The 22158-nt window shown below is 44.5% G+C and overlaps 1 protein-coding gene across 1 annotated transcript; it reads left to right on the top strand.

The window, feature by feature from the left end:
• Positions 1–5300: 5300 nt before the first annotated feature.
• On the top strand, positions 5301–18294 carry slc20a1b (solute carrier family 20 member 1b). The gene is made up of 11 exons (XM_080847041.1): positions 5301–5514; positions 6833–7568; positions 7842–7982; positions 8241–8326; positions 8785–8881; positions 14118–14237; positions 16222–16446; positions 16549–17107; positions 17335–17520; positions 17764–17848; positions 18077–18294. Exons 2-11 carry the CDS (start codon positions 7223–7225, stop codon positions 18239–18241), a joined length of 2010 nt encoding a protein of 669 aa, XP_080703167.1. The 5' UTR covers positions 5301–5514; positions 6833–7222; the 3' UTR covers positions 18242–18294.
• Positions 18295–22158: the final 3864 nt, after the last annotated feature.

Below are 22158 nucleotides of genomic sequence, written 5' to 3'. Positions count from 1 at the left end.
AGATCCCGCTCAGTTTCTACTCATTCTCTGTTCCTGCCATTGTCTGTGTCCCTCTCTGCACAAAGTGCCTTCAATGTGATAATGCATAATTCCATGTCCAGCTATCACCTATGGAATTAGGAGTTCCCCATTAACTTTTAGACATTTGCTGTAATTCAGACGGGTTGACTAGTTATGTCGAGTATTAACTGCATTTGGACTCGGAAAGTTAGAGTCAAGGATTGGGATGTGCATGCTTGCCAGGGCATTTGTTTGGCTATTGTGTCGCATAGAGTTAATAAACTCCTTTTTGGAATGGAAGCAGGTTTAATGTAAACATTTTGTATTTGTATGACAGCTCTTTGACTGTGCCAGAGTAGAGCACTGGAGTCCATCTTGGAACTCAACTCGAACTCAGGTAATGGGTACTCCACTCAAAGTCTTCTTTGGTTATTCGGACTCGAACACATGGGGACTCGAGGTTTAGTAACTCAACTACAACACTGGTGTCTGCATGCACGAAGGTGGTGTATATTTTTGACTCTAAACTATCAAACTATCATAAAAGCCAAGTAAATGCTGTTTTGTAATGGAAAAGGTGCGTGAAGGTGTTTATCCTCCACTACACCCCTGGATATAGACAAGAAGGGAGGAAACTCTCCTCATGCCCCAGGCAAATTGCACCCTTAATTTGCTACAGGTCGTAGCCTGTGTATTAAGAAATGTTAACTTATACACTTGCCATATTCAGATGTGCCAATAAAGCTTGAAATATGTGCTATTCAAACAGGATTAGCCAGCCTACAGTTATATGAAACTGTGAAAAAGCCAGGCTAACTATAAAATAGATACAGTTACATAGGCTACCCTTGTGGAACAAAAATGCTGAAAAGCTGGTCTTCAAAAATGATAGGCCAACAAAAACAAACCTTAAAAACTGCTCAAACAACTTAAGCTGAAAGCTGCTTAAAAACCATCTTATGCTGCTGACTGGTAGGCCTGTGAAAAGCTAAACCATCAAAAAACATAACCTACCTTAAACCAGACCTGGCCATTGTGAAGTTCAGCCAGACCTGGGCGGTTGATTGTTCTTTCCTTTGAAGGTCGCTTTGGATAAAAGTGTTTGCTAAATGACTAAATGTAAATACCAAGAGTTTTCCCAGTGGACTGGTGTTGCTGGAATGGTCCGTAGTTATTTTTTTGCTTGTTTGTTTTTTACAGATACAAAAATCTGTATACATAATTATATACGTATATACAAATATTCAAAAGGCAATCTTATCTGCAGGAACATGGCTGGTGCAATCTGTGCCGTAATAGCGGCGAAGTCTATGTCAGTTCATTGCTATCAAAACTTTGTTGTCTGTCAGCATATAGTCTGCAAAAATAACTGACATTGAAGCAGTCTGCTGCAGGAGGACAGTGGCAAAGAGTCAGGCAAAGAGTCAGACTGTCATGCTAGGTGGTGCAAACTAGCTATGAACAAAAAGTTTTTTCAACTTTTAAAACAGGTGTTTCAATGCCTTTCGAGTCTCACTGTAGGTTTGACCATTTCCCAGGTTTTAACAGTGCACAAACGTTTAGAGCCTATTTAACCCTGGACTTCTCTGATGTGCTCAATCTTGAGAAGAAAAAAGGGTAAATTACTTTGTTTGACTGTAAATAGGTAAAATAAATGGAAAAGTGCCTAGACATCTGCCTGGCAACACTGCTCAAACTGTTGCTATCATCACCAAACGGGTGGAAGTGGCACTGAAAAAAGAAAGGATTGCGAGCAGGAACCAGCACAGATTCAATATTTTTGCCTGACACAAACAATACAAATAACAGCGTTTTTTAAATTATGATAAGTTTATCCATAAACATACACATCGATAAACTGGGGCCACTTGACCGCAAATTCTAAGGCTGCATTTTGTTTGCCTCCACACTCTGACCTTGCCTGACACTGGTCAAACTATCTGACCAAACAGCTAAACCAATGCAAGCTGATCAACCTGTTTTCAAGCTGAAAAATGTTAAAAAGCCTATACACAACAAACACCCATGTGGCGTGAATGTTACGCTTCGGTGCATTGAACACGGTGAGAAGGTGAAATCCCTCCCCCATCTCACTGTGGCCCTAAGGTGGAAGAAGGACTGAACTCCCCTACCTGAATGGTTGGGTCCGGGTTCCCCCACTTTTGTTAACTCTAATTGGACCAATTTAGCCCAATGGGCGGCCTGATAAAAGGTGCACCTCATTCAGTGTGGACACATGTGTCCAATTTCCGATTTCAGTCCGATTTAAATTGGATATTGGACACATGTGTCTCCCCAGAACTAGATTCATTGTGTCCGACTTGAGTCCGACTGGACACACGATTCGATTCCGCTGGTAATTGGACTGGGCGCGCATGTGTCTCTCGTATCTGATTCAAATTGGACAACAACAACTTTTGCACGTGCTTGAGATCGTGCCCACAGAGATATACATGCATCATATATAATGTATATGATATGATAAACGCTGCTAGACGCTCAGTTCTTGTGCTCCATCTCATTCACGTTGAAATACTGAAAGCGAAACTGAAACTTAGAAACTGGAACGCAACTGTTTGGGACAGAACGCGCTAATTCAGTGAACAAATATTTTCATATTACTTTTCCACCCGTTGTTAGTCATGTAATCCATTCATATCGATGTGAATCAATCAATACTAATACAACTTTAACTGTGGTGTGTTTTTGTTTCATTTCACAACGTATTTACTGCATAATCAACGGTTTTGTTTCATTTCACAACGTATTTACTGTATAATCAACGGTAGCAGATGTAAACATTCCGCATTTGATTTGAACTGATCTAGATTTGTCACTTCCATGTGCTTTGAGATAGAGCAGTTAACCCCCCATGGAGACCCCATGGAGAGAATCGGATAGGATCGGAGTGCTGCCATCATGTGCCCGCACTGAGTGTCTATTGAGTCGAAGAGAGGCTGAACATGCTGGAAGAAGGCTCTTTGTGGGGTTGCTTCCTCGGGTAATTTTCACATTTGATGGCAGCGGTGGGATGGTACCCTGATGGAGACACTGGGGGGAGGGATGTGTGAGAAGGTGAAATCCCTCCCCCTTCTTGCTGTGGTCCGAAGGGGAAGAAGGACTGGACTGCCCTACCTGAATGGTTGGGTCCGGGTTCCCTCACCTCTGTGGAAAGGTCCAATTAACTCCAATTAGACCAATTTAGCCCAATGGGTGGCCTGATAAAAGGTTCACCTCGTTGTCTATTGAGGGGAGGTAGACTGAACATGCTGGAAGAAAGCTGGGAGAAGGTACTAGACCAAACCTGTGAGCACAGAGTTGTTCTTAGTTTGCTTTAGGGCTTTAGTTTTGATCAGTTTGTGTTTATATTTTGTTAAATAAATAGCTATTTTTTAAGAAAGCCACTGTCTCCTGCACAGTGTGTGTTTCCCACCTGCAACCCCATTACAACCAGCCTACATCCCACATTGTGGGGTGGCCGACTCTGGCCATTTTCACATGATCACACGTATGCAAAAACATCACGTCTTATATGATTTTGGTAAGGAGAGAGATGTTATTACAACATGATCCTCTGGTTTACTAGCAGGAGTGATGTGCACAGGCCTATATCCGCACCTTTATTATGAAAAATGTTTTGGCTATGCTTCGTATGCCATCAACAACAGTTCTATTTTTTATTTTTTTACCATGGGTGGGGAGGTAATTAATTACAAATAGAAACCGACTGATCCCAAAAAACAAAGAACAAATATATTTTAATAAAACTTAGACATAGGCCTTTGTGATGCTAGTGGTAGGCTGTGGTGAAGGCCTAGTGGTTGATGCCATCATGCCAAGTCGATAGACCTATCGCTCGGTGTAGCATGCCTTTGAAAGCTGTTGGACTAAGGCATCTGCTAAATGTGAGACATTGTTCCTTAATTTCCCCTTGATTTATCTTCATTTTCTATAAGCATAATTAGCTACATTCACTTGCATATGAAACTGAAATACCAAGAAATTGAAATAGCCTCACATATGTTAATTAATTTGTTGTATGGTATGGGTATCTCTCAAAAAAAGATGAGTATTGATCATATCATATTGATAGTATAAACCACCAGAAAAAGAAGTACCGGTAGGCTAATTTAGAATTGGTCAACGCTTTTCTGAGTCGTTTCATAGTAGACGATGGCAAATGTGGGCAGTAGGTGTCGCCGTGGAGACGGGAATGTTTCGAGACCTTCGAGCGTTTCAATGTTTCACAAAGCCTGGCTTTGCCCTTTATACGTTACTGCTAAATAATTTAAGCAACAATAGCAATTTACCAACATAAAGAGCTCAAACCCCTACTGGAGACATCGCCAGTCAAGGTTGGACGGTGTTTCCTGTGTATAACTTTAAAAATGAGCGTCCAGCTCAAAAGTTCAAATGTGAGGTTTGCTTGGTGTTGTTATTGTATGCGCATGTGTATCAGGTCTAGGTATGACAACTTGAGGTACATTACATTTAAGAACACATGGCTGTGACAGAAATAATGTAGGCCTACATATAATGAAATAATATATAATCATAATTATATATAATGAAAAAACTAGTAGTCTTTTGTATTAAGTATTCAATCATATTTCTAATGGACATCGTTTTGCAAAGCATGAATGAATACATTAAACGATATGCTGTAGAAAGGTGTTGGAAAACATCATGTACTTTTCCTCTCAGGAAAGCGTACATCTGCAATACATCAAAAACACCACAAGAGGGAGCGACGGCCTACCACTGAACAGCGGAACCAAATCGGTCTGTGACAAAATAAGAGCTTGGAGATATTACTGCGGATCGTGGTCCTGCCTTGTCAACACATTTCAAGTTTGGAACTAAACTGAGTTAATGATGCTTCATCTAAATATCGACATGTATGTAACTAAAGTGAAGTAACTAAATTGAAAAAAAGGCTATTGTTACGGTATAAAAAGGGAAATGAAAGCATGTTGCCAGTGTCTTGTCTATATAAGTCTTGACCTATGATGTTTTTGTTCTCCGTCAGTGCATTTGTTTTATTAACCTAGATTATATTACACTGACTTGAATCAAATTAGGTTCTATCACGTTCATTCATTCAACTCGCTCCCACATGCAGCCTCCAAGGCGGAGTTTGTAGTCCTGGCGTCACGACTGCCGCCTCCCTCGACTTACCCATAAAAGCATATCCCTCACTCCGATACTACGCACACGGGCTTTCCACTTAGGTAAAATAGACGATTCTCTTCTGCCTGTGTCCGGCAGCGGACCTATAGTATTGCGCTGTCAGGGTTAGTTTAAAGAATTCGGCAAAATATTGAATTACTCAATAGCATTAGTAAGAGATATATACGTACTTTATTAATTTAAGAAATTATTTACTGTCAGCGGCTGTTAGGTTCCACATCCCGCGCGCGCCGGAATCTAGCGGTTAGGGCGGGCTGAATCAACTTGAAGAAACCAGCGTTTGAAAACCGATTTTCACCTTTAACGCAATTGTTGCTGTGTGTGGTGAGTATTGTATTTTAAAAAACGATGTCAAGTCTGTTTTAAAGTGATGCTACTTCGTTTCTGTGTAGGCTGTCGTACCCACCACCCCTTTGTCAGTGAATGGAAAGCTAACTATGCTATCTATATGCTGTGTAGCTTAGCGCTGTGTTTATCAGGCGAAGGGTAACGTTCACTGGTTTACAGAGTTATATTTCTTGATGCGGTTGTGCACCATTGGTGTTTTGATACTATGTTGGTCTTGTTTGTACAAAGAACTAATGCCTTTCCTGAGGACATTAGCTGCTGTCTTGTTTATCCAACGCCATTGAAAACTGAATGAATGACGACACGTGTTACTGACCTAGACAGCCGGTTGTTCGCGACATCTTCGTAGGATAATTACACGATGAACTTGGCCATATTTCTGCATACATCGTCATGTGATTCGCATTATGGGTACTTCAAACTTTATACGGGCCTTAGCGGGGCTTGGCAAAACAAAGCGACGTGATAATGACGCTTGTCACCGGCCAATACTAGTGAAATGTACGTCATTTTAATTAGCTAACCTTAGCTGCCTGGTTTACTGACTTTACGGTTAAACACGCTTTTCAAAATGTACAGCGAACCTGACCGCTGCTATTAAATATACATCACTGTCCATTTAACCACCACAATGTGATGACCGCTCGTTCGCCTGGTTTGTGATGGGTTGTCATTAGGTATATTTAAACGGCTAGCAAAATCCCTAGTGGGTTAAAATGGCCTCCTTGTCGATACTTTCCGTAAGGTATCGTAAAGGAATACCAGTGAAGCCAACTTGGCCACCAAAGTTAACTGTATCTTACTCCTGCTCGTAGGTCATTATAAGGCGTTGTAGTGTCGGGCTTAACTGGCTGTAGCGTTGTATGGAAGTATTTTGAAGCGTTAATGTTTCTCCTGTCACGATGTTTCAAATTTGTCTAAAATCCAAACGCTTTATGCGTAACTACCTTTCGAAAGGTAAATGCGGGTTGGGATAGCTCTGATAAAAAGCCGAAGTTTTCTGAATGGAGTTAGTTACGTAATCTTTATTTATTTATTTATTTTGTAAGAACTTTCTCTAAATGTGTTCATATTGTATTGTTCGAAATGCATCAACGAATAGTAAATTCATTTGGAATAATACATTTGTTTTTGTTTTGTCATTATTAATCATGTATTGTGAATGAGTGAATGTTTTTGAAAGTTTCAAGGAAGTGTGATAACTTAATGCTGTCTTCACACACCCCTCATGGGAAACCGTTGCGTAACCAGGAAACGATTTTTTTCTTTCTTTCTCTCCCCTTTTCTTTTTCAGGATGTTCTTTCATTCACCTACCGTGGCTATCTCACAATGGGCTGCTTAATTTACCAAAGCCAGACGAATTGTAGCAAAAGTAGTCTTCTGAGAGGATAGCAATAGCTCCACCCACTCTCTACCTCGTTCCCTAAACTTGTTGCTGTTCCTAGCGGAGCAAGTCAGTTCCTACTTTGGGTTTCTGACACTTGTAGTGGAAGGGTGTAGGTTGGTTTGGGGGGGATAAAGGAAAAATTAACACTTTAAAACACTAGTACCTCAATTCTAAGTTATTCCAGTGTGCTGCTGAGGAGAAACCGTTTACCAGATTTGGTAGACATCCCCTGTAAGATTGTGAAGTCTAAAGTCCTCATAACTGTATGTTGAAGAAGAAAAAATAATAATCGCACAATGGATTCATCAACTATCGCCTCAGTCACTCTGGTGGGCATGGCTCTAGCCACTCAGGCAGGCCTGGAGAACTACCTCTGGCTGCTGATTGTGGGCTTCATCATCGCCTTCATCCTTGCCTTCTCTGTGGGTGCCAACGATGTGGCCAACTCCTTTGGCACAGCTGTGGGGTCGGGGGTCGTGACCCTGAGGCAGGCCTGCATCCTGGCCACAGTGTTCGAGACGCTCGGCTCGGTGCTGTTGGGAGCGAAGGTCAGCGAGACGATCCGCAAGGGCATCATCGACGTGAACATGTATAATGGCTCGGAGCACGTGCTCATGGCTGGATCGGTCAGCTCCATGTTTGGTAAGCAAACTGTTTTTCATCAAAGATTTTCTGCCGCTACAGAAAAATTATACTTTATTACCTGTAGAGGTCCTTCTATCCCTTGTCTCATGCATATGCATTATATATCTGTGTTCTAGCTGACTATCAAATACTATATAGTCTTGGGGGAAAGCAGCATTCAATGTAACCTAGATTATATCTTCTGGTACAGAGTGTCAGTTTTCATGTGTTTTAAACGATATTTTCTCCATAAGGTGCTTACTGTTGGCTTCTCTGCACTTGTCCTTGTAGGTTCTGCTGTGTGGCAGCTGTTTGCCTCTTTCCTCAAGCTGCCCATCTCTGGAACTCACTGCATTGTGGGCGCAACCATCGGCTTCACATTGGTGGCCAAAGGTACCCAAGGGGTCAGATGGATCGAGCTTCTGCGTATCGGTAAGTCAGCTTCGCCTTGTGAAATGCTGTTGGCAATCATTTTCAAAACATGGCCATGCTTGTGCATAAGTTTGAGCTATATAGCTGTTGGGGTTTCTATAAGTACATTGTATATGGTTAGTGTTGAGTCTGCTTGCAAAAGGTTAATTAAGTGAGGGGAAGCCCTTGTATCACTTTGAATGCTTGACATGTTTAAATTAGTATAGCAGTTACGTGGTCCACTAATGGACATTTTTTTTGGTATTTCTTTGTGTGCAGTTGCCTCCTGGTTTCTCTCTCCACTTCTCTCTGGGTTCATGTCGGCCGTTCTCTTCTACTTTGTCCGCGTTTTCATCCTGCACAAGGTAAGCCCTGGTCTGAAGTTTGTGAGCGGAAGTAGAGTTGTTTCATTGCATTTTGCTTACCTTCTTGCCAGTTGTACCCCATGCTTTTCCTATATAATGTACTTCCACTGAGGGAATGGGAGAAATACTGATATATGTAGTGATTTTTTCACAATGTTCTCTATTCAGCAGCCATGAAAGGCACTGTGTTCCCTGCAGAAGGGTAGCTGCACCTACATTCTTTCTCTGTCTCTTACTGCATGTAACTTACCCACACACCCTCCTTCTAGTGCCATTACTGCCAAATGTAACCTGACATGATGATGGCAACATTTCCACACACCTTTCTTTTTTTGTTATGGTCTGTCTTTGTTACTGTTCCTTTCTTCGAACTTTCATCTCTCTCTCTCTCTCGTCCAACTGCACTGGTGTTTGATTTCATGCTGATAATTTCCCCCTCTCTGACTCGCTCCTCACAGAAAGACCCAGTGCCCAACGGCCTGAAGGCTCTGCCAATGTTCTACGCGGTCACCATGGGGATCAACATATTCTCCATCATGTACTCAGGAGCTCCGAGTGAGTATCACCAGCCTTGTGTCTCTGCCCCCACAACCCCAACCCCCTGTTCTTGCATGTCTGTCAGCCTCTCTCTGTGTTAAACAAGCTACCACTTCCCTGGAGAACCCCACCCCACCCTACCCCCAATGTGTTCACAGCATTCAGGGCAGCTCCACTTAAAGCAGTAAGTGCTTGGGAGGACTGGACAGTGACTGGAGCCTAGTGAGATGATGGGTCATGTTGATGACTGTGGACTTTGCATTGTGGTTCCTCTCTCTTCCCCCTCTCCCTATTTGTGTTGACCCTCACTCTGTCCTTGTCTAGCACTGGAGAAAAACAATGAGAAGGGAGGGAAATAAAAGGTGGTTGACTTTGTCAAACAAGTCTTTTACACTAGTCATGTATATTTGAAAATTGAGCACCTTTTTTTGTGTGGGTGCTGAAAAGGTACTTTTCTTTGTTTTGTTTTTTTATTTAATTTTTTTCACATTTTGAATCCTATTAAATGAGCAACCTTTGCTCCTTTTTTGTTCTTCTACCTACAGGGACCAACAATTCATGGAGTCTCTTGGCCCTGGCCATTAAGTGAAGGCTACAGGCCAGAGTATGACCTGTTACACACACTTTGTGTGTGCGCACACACACACACACATTCTATACACTTTCAGGCCTTGCACACACACACATTCAAACACTGAGGCATGGTGGCCCTTTGGAACAAATAAGGATTTGGAGGAGTCGTACAGCTCTAGGGATCAGACTGGTCTGTTGAACATGGCCTCAGGCCGTGTGGCATTGTTTTAACTTCCAAATGGCAGTTGAAATGTACTTGCTGGTTAAATTACAGTTCTGTCGAGAGACAAAAAGGAACTAGACTAGTCCACGAGGCTTGGTATTTGTTGGAAAGACTATTCAGTGAACTGCTTCCAGAAAACCGACATGTAGGGGATTTAGTCCTCTGAGCCCAAATTTAATTATCCCTCTTTTGAATAGACGTTGGAGAACCAGAAATCAGACAGGCTGTCTTTGTTGACTTCACCTTTTGTTCTGGAATGTGTTTGAATTTTTTTTATAGAGCCTCAATCCAGAGCAGTTTATCGCAGTGATGTCGTAACAAAGTTGCCTGTAATTAGGCCATCGTTGGATAAATCCCTGTCATCCTTATCTCGTGCTGTACTCAAGTTGATGGGTGGTTTTGGTTGTGATCCACCCAATTGTTGTCTTATCACATTGTGATCTGACTTCCCCTGACCTATACTTATGACTCATTTGGGGAGGTAAACATTCCTGTAAAAGGCTCCTCGTGACTAGTTCAGTGTTTTGTTCCTGAGGGTTATGGCCTTGAACCATTTAAAAACAAAGAAAAGAAAAACACCCAAACACAGACAATAAAGAGAAATGTAAGTACCACTCGCATCAAACTATAACCAGAGCTCACCCAGAAAAAAATGACTGTCTCCGCTCCTTACATACACGTAATGGTTGAGGGGCCGCACTTTTGTAAGAAGCTAAGCCCTGAAGCAACCACACATTGGCTGCACAAACCTACGCAGGCATGCACATGACGGTTATAGTAGTCACCTCATACACAAAACACGCACACAGTCTGAGACCCACATTGCCGCCTGTGGCAGAATGAGATTAAAGGGGAGGATTATCCTGATCTTTGGCCTCTCTTAAACTGCTGCTTCCCCAAGTCAGGTGCTACCAGATAACTACTTCTAAATCCACAGAGGAGTTCTTTTAGCTCCTCTGCCCTACTAGTGTATTCCGGAACAGAGCAACTCTACATATGTAATGTGTGTGTGTATATATATATATATATATATATATATATAATTACACACACACGCATACATTCCTGGAGAACACCTGATTTACAGAGTTTTATGTCTTGGGTTCAGTTTGTTTTTATAAACCCTTTTTTCCAATTTCAAGTGTTTCCCACTATTGCTTTGGTCCTATAAAACTGAGGGGGGGAGGTGTTAGACTTTTTTTCTTTTTCTCCTCCCACCCTGCCCTCTCCAATTCAGTACTCCATGTACTAGTTTTATCCTAGGGTGTTTGGAAGAACTTGTGGATCCTGTTGCGCATTCCATCTACAGTTAACCCAGTATGGCCCTCAGACACAGCAGGCAGGCGGTTGAGAACACGTCTGCAAGATTGACACGTTAAAGTCAGCAGCTGAGGGAGGTAGTATTGCCCATAACCAAGCCCCACCATAGCCTTTGCCCCTCTCCACCTGGCCTCCTCTGGGACACTCGGCACATTGTAGATCATAAGGCCCGTGTCACACGATTCCGCTTTCCCCCCCCCCCCCCCCCGCCCCCCCATTTATAGCACAGGTCCTAGCTAACAGTCATTCAATGTTCACTAGCATGCCTGGAAGCTTCTGCCACCCACCCCACCCAGTCACATTTCTCTTTATTATCACAATCTGATGTCAGCGCTTTGACACACCGGACAAACTACCCCCCATCCCACCCCCAAGATGTGTACACTGGGGATTTTGGTGCGGCAATGGGTATTGTGTGTCTATATTCTTATAGCATAGTCTGGTGTCTGCAGTTTTCTGTGTGGTTGCTTCCGTCATACAAGCTTATGGCATTCAAGTGGCTTACTGCTCAACGACCCTAACCTCCCACCCCACTGCATTTCCCCTTCCAACACCCAAAGTCTACCCCAGTCACCCCCACTGTCATTGTCTCTGTGCTGGAATGCTAATTTTCTGGTCTGATTCCCCTTTGCAAAACACACGGCAGGGGGGCGTTGGTTGCCTGGGGATCAAAAACAAACTATTGGGTCGGTAGGGGAGGGAGTTGAGCAGTAGATTGACCTCATCCTGAATGACTTTATGTGTTTGTGTGTAAAACCAAATTCTGTCATAATTGTATATGGCCTGTTGGTAGAACAGAAAAGCACGATAAGATAAGGAATCCTCTCACCCTAGCGGTTCATTGACAAAATATATCACCAGACTATAGCTAGCAGTAATGCCACAGGCCTTGTCAAATTAAGTCATTGGCAATAAGTAACCAGTTGGTAGTTGTATGGTACTTGAAATTGCTAGAACATTGTGACCCTTGTTGCTCATCCCTTTAACAGGGAAGTAAACAAATGTCCTTTAAATATTTTATGGTCTGAATGGTTCTAGGCTTGTCAACCTTTGTCACTGTCTCAATGATTTTCAAAGCCAGTTATTGCCTGGTGACCCGCAGGTGCAAACAGAGCAGGCAGCACAGGATGTCCACAATGGAAAATTTCCAGATGGAAATGACAGATTGGCTCTATGAAAGAGAGAAAAGAATGAAGGGGGAGAAAAAGAGGAGTGGGGGGCATAACTGGTGACGCCTCGCCCACCCCTCACTGAGTCAGAGCCCGTCATCGCTATGCCACAAGCACGCAGGATCCCTTTTAGTGGAAAAAAACACACACGCACACACACCCCTTGTTATTGTGTATTGTGGGCCAATGGGATGACTACAGTGGCGGGAGAGGAAGTGGGTGTGGTGCCGCGCCCAGCCCAGAGCCCTCAACACTTCTAGGACTGGGAGGTTTTTTTCTTTTTTTGGGGGGGGGGGGGGGGACGTTGAGCCTGTCTTATTGTTCCCCCCTCTCCCCCCTTTCTTTTGTCAATTTGGGTTTACAGTACGCCCACACACAAACCGGCCAAAAAGTCTCCAGTCTCAACCCAGCCACTTAGTCTCTCTGCCTGCTCCCCTCCCATGCCATCAGAACCTCTCTGGACAAATGGACTGGAGGAAGTCAAGTCGGCTTATTTTAGTCACAGGGGTCTTTTAGGACACCAGAAACCAGGCCCACCCTCAGTACCACCTGTCATGCACCGTCCCGAAGTCTCACACTGATGTTGGTGCAGGAAAGCTCAGCTGCTTTCTCTTGCCAATGCTCTCCCTCCTTCTCTCCTTCTCTCTGTTCCTTATCTTCTCTTTTTTTTTCTCTCCTTCTTTCTGTCTCCCTCTCTCTCAGCTGCAGTTGTTCATCTATGTCCTCTCTCTCCCTCACACACATTTCTGTTGGAGTCTCCTTCATTCACCTTGCCTCGCTCGCCCTCCTGTGTCTCCCCTCTGTTCTCCTGACTGATTTGTGTTGCGTAACTCGAGTATACATTTTCCCTGTATGCTTCGTTACCGCAGTATTGCAAAGGTCAAAACCTTTTATATCCGCACACACGTGTGGCTGTGGCTGTGGCTGTGTGTGTGTGGCTGTGGCTATGTGTGTTGGGATGGTGGGTGTATTTGTAATGGCTGCCATATGGCATGCCGGCCTCCTCATCCATTCTCAGCATGCTAGTCACATCTCTCCCTCCTCCACCACCACCGCAGGCTTGGCACACACTCTGCTGCCTCTTCAGACAGTGCAGTTCCTCCCATAGCACTTTCTTTCCTTTCCATCCTTTTTTTTTTTTTTTTTTTTTTTTTTTTCTGCGATAGTGTTGGAGGGAGGGAGGTGTCCTGCTGCATCGCCTTTTAAGGTCCTTGGTGGCCATGTGCAGTGGAGAATGTCCAGGCCGCTCAGGTCACTGCGACATTTCTCCCCACGTTGTATGCACGGCCCAATCTCTTTGCAGCCTGCTGCGTGCTGTTACGCAAGAGCCCAGATGTATACGGTGCATACTGCACACGGCTGGGGCATTCGCCACCCTTGTGCTGCCGTACTTGTCCACCCCCCTGCTGTGCACCCCTATTCTAGGGCCATTGTGGCCTGGTGAAGACCAGACCTCATGTCAGCCCATCCCAATCCCCTCCCCAGGAACTTCCCTAATAATGTTTCTCACAAGTAAGGAAAGCGTTGCTGTAATGCTTGTTTCTTTCTCCTAATACATGATTCTCTTGCCTTTCCACTTATAAAACGCTTGAATTTGTGGATCAACAGTTCTGAGGGCCAGACTGCTCCCCCTTAAGCAGACACACCCTGTTTTTCCTTTTCTTTTTTCTTTTCCCCACCCTTTTCCCTCCTGTGGTTTAGCCAGTATGATGTCAGGTCCTGAGCCAACCGCGTCTGCTCCACTGTCGGGCCCAGTTTCACTTATAATAGCCATGGCTCCAGATGTCCCTTGCTGCCCTGTTTGCACACTCTCTTGTTTGTTTTTTTTGTGTGTGTTTGTTTGTGTCTGTCTGGACTGGGGTGAGGGAATGGTAGCGCCTGCTGCCATGTTGTCTCAAAAGCACCTTTTCTCCTCTCCCCTCTTCCCCTGCCATCCCTCTTTCCTGTCGTCTGACCGCTGGGCCTACAGTGCTGGGCTTTGATAAGGTGCCGTGGTGGGTTATACTGCTCATCTCCATTGGCTGTGCCATCTTGACTGCACTCCTCGTCTGGTTCGTCGTTTGTCCTCGCCTCAAGAAGAAGATTGCCCGTAAGTACACTCTGAATTCCACACACTCTGATGTGCCCGTTTTGAACCTTCTTATGATGTACTTTCACGATTTGTATATTTGTGAATATGGTTTCTAACCCCCTGTCTTCAGAAACTAACATTCTCTGAGAAACTTATTTGACTTGCTCACATCCCACTCTGTTTTAATGACATGTGCAAGATGTGTCATCACCTTGTTTTTGAAAGAAGTCTTTCCTCTAGTTGCAATCAAGGTCCATTTGCATAGTAGCAGGAGGAGCTATTTTTGGCAGAACGGAGCTCTTTGAAAGCATATTTGCATGTCCACTGAACTGCACTTGCACCGCCACTGGTGTCTGGAGCCCACAGAGATTTGGGTAAAGAGGCAGGCGCCTGAGATCATCACCAGCCAATTGCAGGTCTCCGGTCTAGGCACTGCAGTCCATGCAGCTGGGAACTGTAACGGCTGCAAGCAGGAGACTTGTGGCTGCACTGTGAGTTCACCCCAGCCTGTGAATTTATTATGTCCAATCACTGGACCTGAACAGGACGGCAGAGCAAGCCCATCCAGGAATCTGTAGCTGTTAACTACATTAGCAGGCCAACGTGAGACTGCAGATGACACGGCCTTGTGGCTTTTTGTTTTATCTCCCCTCTTGTCACATGGCCAGTTATCTCAACTTCACAGCTATACTTTTCTTAGTAAGACAACTCCACTAAATGGCTTTCGCTACAAACAAGTACATTACTGAGCAAAGTTGAGCCACATTGCGGTTAAAGTAGTTGCCATTTCCAAAACTTAACGATGCTGAGATGCCGAGCTGCTGGCTTGTGCTGCTGCTCCTACTGCGGTCACATGGTTCACCTTAATCCTGGATTTAAAATGTGAGGCAGGTTTGGGCTGGGCTGAGCAGGTCAGTTCAGGTCAGTCCCCTGTGAAAGACTACTGTGCCAGGCAGGCAGCATCAGGCCACATGTACACTCTGGCAGCCACCCTGTGACGGTCATGGGAATCCAAATCTGCCCCTGGCTCTGAACAGAAACTTAAACATGATGACAGAAGCCAGAAATATATTGAGTTCACTTTGATGGAATGCAGAGATCTACAGGGGTAATCCTGGGGCTGGCCTCTGGGAACCTCTATGCCGCTTTTTTTTGGTTTGGGTTGATGTGCCCTGGGAACAGTTTATGTGATGAGAACCAGAAAAATATTAATTATTAAGTCATGTTTGGCTCCTAGAATGGTTGGAGAAAAGCGGTGTTCTTTTCCTCTTGAAGCCTTGTTTAAGGTGTGTAAAACCGTTTGCAGAGGGCATCCCTGTATTATTAAAGGTATTTGTAATTGTATAAGCCCTGGGAAGTAATATATATTTTTCCCCCCTTGTGGATGTGACGCACCATGTGTAAAGTGAGGTAGGACCGCCTGTGTGGCGTAGTGTCTGGGTGTACATTATGTTGGCTATAAATTGGGTCATGGTGATCCAGTAATTGGCCTCAGGCTTCAAGACTGGAATAGCCTGAGTTAACTTAAGGTGCTGACAGGTAGATGGAAGACGTGCAGTGATCCGAGAGGAGGGTTAAGGCCACTTAGATGAAACTCATGGACCTAAAGTGGTCCCTTGACCGCCGATCCTTGACCTCACCTGACCCTTCTGCCTACGCAGTCCGGACTTGGCTGGGCTTTACAGGCGTTCTTGTGTCTGGTGTCAATGTCCTGTTACAAATCTGCCTACTCATGTCTCTAATTGGCCATATGAGCAGCTCTTAGCCTTTCAACTGGAATCAGTGGCACTTTTTTTTTCTTTTTCTGACTGCCTCTTTTTGTTTGACAAACATGAGCCATCTAATTTGAGCTCCTTATCTTGGTGGAATTTGACCAGGGTGACTTCCATGGTTTGATTAGGCAAAAGCCCCTTTTGTGTGGATGTCTGTGTCAGTATCAGATTATATACTTAGCCACTCTCCTTTTTTCTGACTTTCTCCTTTCGCTCTCTCTCGCTCTCAGGGGAGAATAAGTCCTCCAGCCCGTCTGAGAGTCCCTTGATGGAGAAGCGGGAGTTGGCCACTTGCCCCATCCTGAAGGCGGTGCCCGAGGAGCCCCCTCCGGCCCCTGCAACCCCTATGCAGGACCCTCCCCTGTCCGAGGAGCGCCGTGTGACCTTCAACATCGGAGACGCTGACGACGCCGACTGCAGAGAGGCCAAGGAAGCGGAGACCAATGCCAACAACAGTGAGTCCTACTTGAGATCTAAAGACGCACTTCAGAAATCTAAGGTTTTGTCATGATGCAACATTCTTACTCGCCTCTCCTCCCTTTGTGTTCGCCCCTCAGTGCAAAAGACGGTTCACGTCCAGTTCACCACCAACTCTGGTCCAACTCACATCCCGAGCAACGGCTACAGCCAGTATCACACCGTGCACAAGGACTCTGGCCTGTACAAGGACCTGCTGCACAAGCTGCACCTGGCCAAAGTGGGCGACTGCATGGGTGAGGCCGGCGAGCGGCCTATCCGCCGCAACAACAGCTACACCTCCTACACCATGACCATCATCGGCATGCACGGCGAGTTCCGGGCCCGGGAAGGAGACTATAAAGCCGCCATTGGGGATGAGGGCGGCGACAAGCCTTGTGCCGGCCCTGAGCGCAAACGTGTGCGCATGGACAGTTACACCAGCTACTGCAATGCAGTGGCAGAGAACGGTGTGCCCCCCGAGGGCCTTTGCGAGGCTGACGTGGAGGTCACGCTGCCTGTGGAGGAGGACGCTGGCAGCAGCCACAGCTCGTTGGACGAGCCTGAGGCCGACCGGCCCGAGGTGTCCACGCTCTTCCAGTTCCTGCAGATACTCACTGCCTGCTTCGGCTCCTTTGCGCACGGCGGCAACGATGTCAGGTGTGTGTGTGTGTGTGTGTGTGTGTGTGTGAGATAACGAGCAAGAGATTCTGCCTCGCCATACAAGACCTAGCAACATGAAATAAAGACCTCAAATGAGTACCAGCATTATTTTCCTGACTCCTAACCTAATGCGATGAACTTGGTAATACAGAAATTTAAGGTGGTGGGATTCAGTGGCAGTCATTTTGATCATATGAGTAACTTTGCCTCTGTTCCCCCTGCAGCAATGCAATTGGTCCCCTGGTGGCGCTGTGGCTGGTGTACGACAGCGGCTCTGTGGTGACCAACAACCCTACCCCCATCTGGCTGCTGCTCTATGGAGGAGTGGGCATCTGCGCCGGTCTCTGGGTCTGGGGCAGGAGGGTCATCCAGACCATGGGCCGTGACCTTACCCCCATCACCCCCTCCAGGTACACACAAGATGCACACCGTGTTGCCTCAGAATATACACAAAGATCAGTGTCTAGTCTCTCACACACACCCACAACAAATCTAGGTACTCCCACATCTATTTTGTGTCTGCCTTCATGTGTGTGTGTCATGCATCTCCTCACTCCTTGGCCATAGACCTCACATCTGTCTAATAATATTCTCCTCTATCTAGCGGGCCTTTGAATCTCACACATAGTAACTTGATTCTGTTTGCTTCACAGTGGTTTCAGCATTGAGCTTGCTTCAGCAGTCACTGTGGTAGTTGCCTCCAACATCGGTCTGCCTGTTTCTACCACTCACTGCAAGGTAAGATTGAACCTCTTTCACACACTGCGCCTACATGTATATTTGTAACTATATATACACACACACACACACACACACATTGTTGCTGACCCACGCACCACAGTAAGATAAATAAAATGTTTTCACATCACATGGGGCAAAATTTAGCATTTCAAGATCATGCAAGTTAGAGACTGACTTGGGAGTTGCACCAAAATGGTAATCTGTGTGTTCATGCCTATCTCTCAGGTGGGCTCTGTGGTGGCAGTGGGCTGGCTACGCTCCCGCAAAGCAGTGGACTGGCGTCTGTTCCGCAACATCTTCATGGCATGGTTTGTGACCGTGCCCATCTCTGGTCTCATCAGTGCTGCCATTATGGCCCTCTTCGTCTATGTCATCCTCCCCGCCACTTAAACACCCATAGACCCCAAACCCCCAGCCAGAGGAGAAGAGCGGCATCAGGCCTCTCCCCGGAGAGGGTGCGGAGAAGGGGGGGAAAGGAAGAGTGGTGTGGGGTGAAGCAAGCATTGTGCTGCTTCCAGTATCCCCTCCCCATTATATGAGTTTGAGAGGGTGATTTGAGGATTGGGGGCAGGGGGGGGGGAGTGAATACAAACCAAACCAAACAAGAAGAAAAAAACAAAACCCTTTTTGACCGAGCCCCTGGGGTTCCTGGCTGCAGCATTCCCGGCTGGTGCGCAGTTGGCAGTTCTCTGTTTGTGTGCCAGGGCCAACGTGCCATGGGAACGTCCCTTTTCAACTTTCTGTTTCTTTTCTTTTTCCGTCTTTCTGTTAACTTGGCTGTATCGTTGCAATCTCAATGCCCAATGCCCATTCATTGTACATAGCTAATCTCTTTTTTTTTTTTTTTTTTTCTGGTTCTACAATAGATTAATTTTTATATTGTAATTATGTACATACTTTATCTTTTTTTTACTGTTGTACAAGTTGACAACCACACGAACAATTCCAATGCAGTATTACAGTGCAGGCCTAGGTGAGCGGTATTTGGGTTTCTGGAAAAACAAAACGAGGTAAACTGCAGCTAGGCCTTTAGTACACTGGAACGGGACACAGTGCAGTGTGTTGAGGATTGTGTTGTGGTGGTGGTGGTGGTGGTGGTGGTAGGGGGTCCTATGAGCCAAGTCTAGCACGGGCGAGCGTGTATCATTTTAGGTTGTTGGACAGATTCCTCCTTAATACAAGCCAACTGTTGCACATCTAGACTGTTAGGGCTGGAAAAAGAGTACTGTCGAGGGTCGCACAGGTTCCAGAGAGACTAATTTCTCCGTCTGATCTGATACCCCCCACTCCCCATTTTACTGATCACACTACAATGCAACAGTTTTGCTGCAGACTCCAATATCTCAACATTGACACCTTATTTAGCCCCTCTACAGACAGCTGTAAAGTCATTTGATAAAAGTAGACCTCTTCACTCATCTCACTCGGTATGTTATCTGTCTTGTGTGTTATTCAGTAATACTCTGCAAGTTCAAAAAAAAGGAGAAACAATGCAAATAATACGCTTTAATTACTGTAATCAATGCATCTAATGCAAGAGACTTGTACGAGCTTATTACTGTGCAGTATATCTTAAAAACCATTTAACCAAATTTAATCTGCCATTTTAAAAGGTTTAAGGTAGAAACTTACTAGACTAGTAAGGCTAACCGCACAGTTTGGCTTTGTGTGTGTGTGTGTGTGTGTGTTTGAGTGAGTGGACATAGGAATTTGGATGGGCAGGCTTTGGTCCTTTTGTGTTTCATGTTGCCATAACGCGGTTTTCAATAAGACCAGGGTGTTACTCGAATACCTGACCTCTCGTATTACCATTCTAATGCTGTGACTGTCTCGTAGGGGTTCTTCTCATTCTCTCAGCATCTCTGCATTAGTGGAGGTAATGTGAGCTATATATGACTTTTTAGTTCACTTGGCTCTGTTTTTTGTTTCTCTGTTGTACAGTGTGAACTTTGAAAACAAGATAAGATGTTATGACGCACCAACAGAAACGTACATAGAGCTGGAGAATGTCACAGTATTGAGGGCTTTATTGCAGCAGCACAGAATGATTGCCGGCTTCTTCTTTCCCCCACCCATTTCCAAATTCATATCGGTTTACCAAAACATACTTTGAAAACCTTGAAACATACTTACAGAAGTGGAGTGAAGAGATCAATGCTGGAAAACGATATACATATTGTATACTTATTTTAATTCTTTTTAATTTCCTGTAAAACTTGACGGCGTCTGACACGTGAAGACAGTGTAATGTGTATCAGCTCTGCTCGGCCTTCGCGTAGCCCTGCTGCATTGCAGCTTCTGTGCTTGGTAGGAATAAACAAAACAAAAAACCTGACCAAGCTCTTTGTGCTATTCTCAGTGCAACACACTCAAACACAAGTGCGCACAAACACACAGACCCTCACAGAGGTGTTTGCATTCAATCGCATGACTGCACTCATGCACTTGCGCATGTATGTGCACACGCAGGTTCACTGCTGCCAAACCCCCTCCTTTGTGCTAGCAGAAGAGGGAATTGTACGGGCTACGTCTGGTCGTGTGTGCGTGTGTGTGTGTGCTTGAATCACTGGTGTGAAAGACGGAGGGGGTTGCTGCACCACAGCCACTTCACAACTGCTTGCAGTGCGTAGTGCTGCATTACATAACACCTTAAGACTTTATTGTTGCTGTAGCTGCCTTAATTTTTCTTTTAGGTACCAAAGAAAAGATTTTGTGTGTGTTGTACCCAGGATATACCTATTTTTTAATATTTTTTTTTTATTATTTAAGTCATTTGTGACTAGACTTTGACAAAAACAATAAAATGTAAATAAAAATTGTAAAACTACCTTCAATTGCTTGGCTTCTATTCAGTGTACCTTTCTTTGGTCTTTTCATGATCAATACCTGTGTTCCACTCAGTTAGTACATATGTGTAAGTAAAGCAACTGTTAAAAAAAAAAAAAAAATGCAAATGGCTTGATACTCCATTTTTAAGTTCAACTCTTAAGTATGGATTTTCTAGATCAAAGTAGGAATATTTGGAATTTACTAACCAAACTTGACATTTTGACCACGGATGGATGTTCACTGAAATGATTTACATAATCTTTTCAACAAAATCAAGCTGCTATATGGAGTAAAGGCTGCGGTACTACAACACACATCTTTCACTTACATATAACCTGTTTTCAGTGCAAATAAGCTGTTCCTGACATGTGGCACCAACAGAATGCTGTTTGAACAGAACTACACATACCGTGTAGTGGTGTGTAATATGACCACCACACAGTCAGAATGACAGATAATGAATTCAAGCCTACAACTCTGGGTGCATGCAGCTGCACAGCAAGAAGCAATTCACAGTCCAACCACCCTGTGCTTACATGACATTTTTCATGCCTACAGATATCATATCACACCACATCAACACTGTATTTATGTATTTGCGTACCAAATTAAAAACAGTTCTTGAGATTACATGTTCAAAAAGCTATATAATGCACTAAGAAGGGAAAACTTTAAACACATAATAGGTCCTCTTTAAAGGTACAGTGTGTAGTTTTTAGTGGCATCTAGTGGTGAGGCTGCTGAATTGCAACCAGCTTAGATTCCTTCGCTTTACAAGTGTGTGTGAGTATCTTCGGTGGCCGTCAAGTGGCATTACAACGCCACTGTTTTTGTTTGTCCATTCTGGGCTACTGCAGAAACATGGCAGGGCAACATGGTGGAACCCGCTCTTATAAAAAAAACCTCTTATGTAGATACGAAGGGCTCATTCTTAACAAAAACACGATTCATAATGAGAACCTAATATTCCATTTCTACTGGTAGATGCCACTTTAAACTACTCACTGTACCTTGAAGATGTCAGTTGTGTGCTTCCAAAGAATTTGCTACAAATTCGGGGTAGGATATTTAGTGTTTAGTGAAGTTTAAACGTTCATCACAAGATATAAGTGGGTGAAGTGCTAGGCTTTTGCCTTAAACATGTCACACCACAAATTAATCGTTGTGAGAAAGGGTAAGCGCCTCCTAGAGGCCAACCTGCCATAAAATATTCGTAATTTCTGACGTTTTTTGAGTTGTGTCGGATGCAGCATGGACAACATCTGGCTTGCATCCAAAAAAAGATTGTTAAGCAGAGTGTCCAATTTTGTGAAGTTTCAACCTTTACGTCACAAGATATTGGCTAGTTAAGTGCTTGATTTTTTCATTGATATAATTGACTATGTGGCACAACTCCACAAAAGAGTTGTATTGAGCTAGGGTCTTAGAGTACAATTGGCACAAGAGAAGTTTTTTCTAAGTAGACAAAGCAATGGTGA

The sequence above is a fragment of the Sprattus sprattus genome (genome assembly GCF_963457725.1).
Source record: "Sprattus sprattus genome assembly, chromosome: 11".
Taxonomy (NCBI): Eukaryota; Metazoa; Chordata; class Actinopteri; order Clupeiformes; family Clupeidae; genus Sprattus; species Sprattus sprattus.
Note: the sequence above shows the minus strand (reverse complement) of the source record. Positions and strands in the feature narration are given on the sequence as shown.

Coding starts and splice junctions, on each gene's coding strand:
- slc20a1b (XM_080847041.1), top strand. CDS start 7,223: ATGGATTCATCAACTATCGCCTCAGTCACTCTGGTGGGCATGGCTCTA. Junction 7,983..8,240: donor GATCGAGCTTCTGCGTATCG/GTAAGTCAGCTT, acceptor CTTTGTGTGCAG/TTGCCTCCTGGTTTCTCTCT. Junction 17,849..18,076: donor TTTCTACCACTCACTGCAAG/GTAAGATTGAAC, acceptor CCTATCTCTCAG/GTGGGCTCTGTGGTGGCAGT.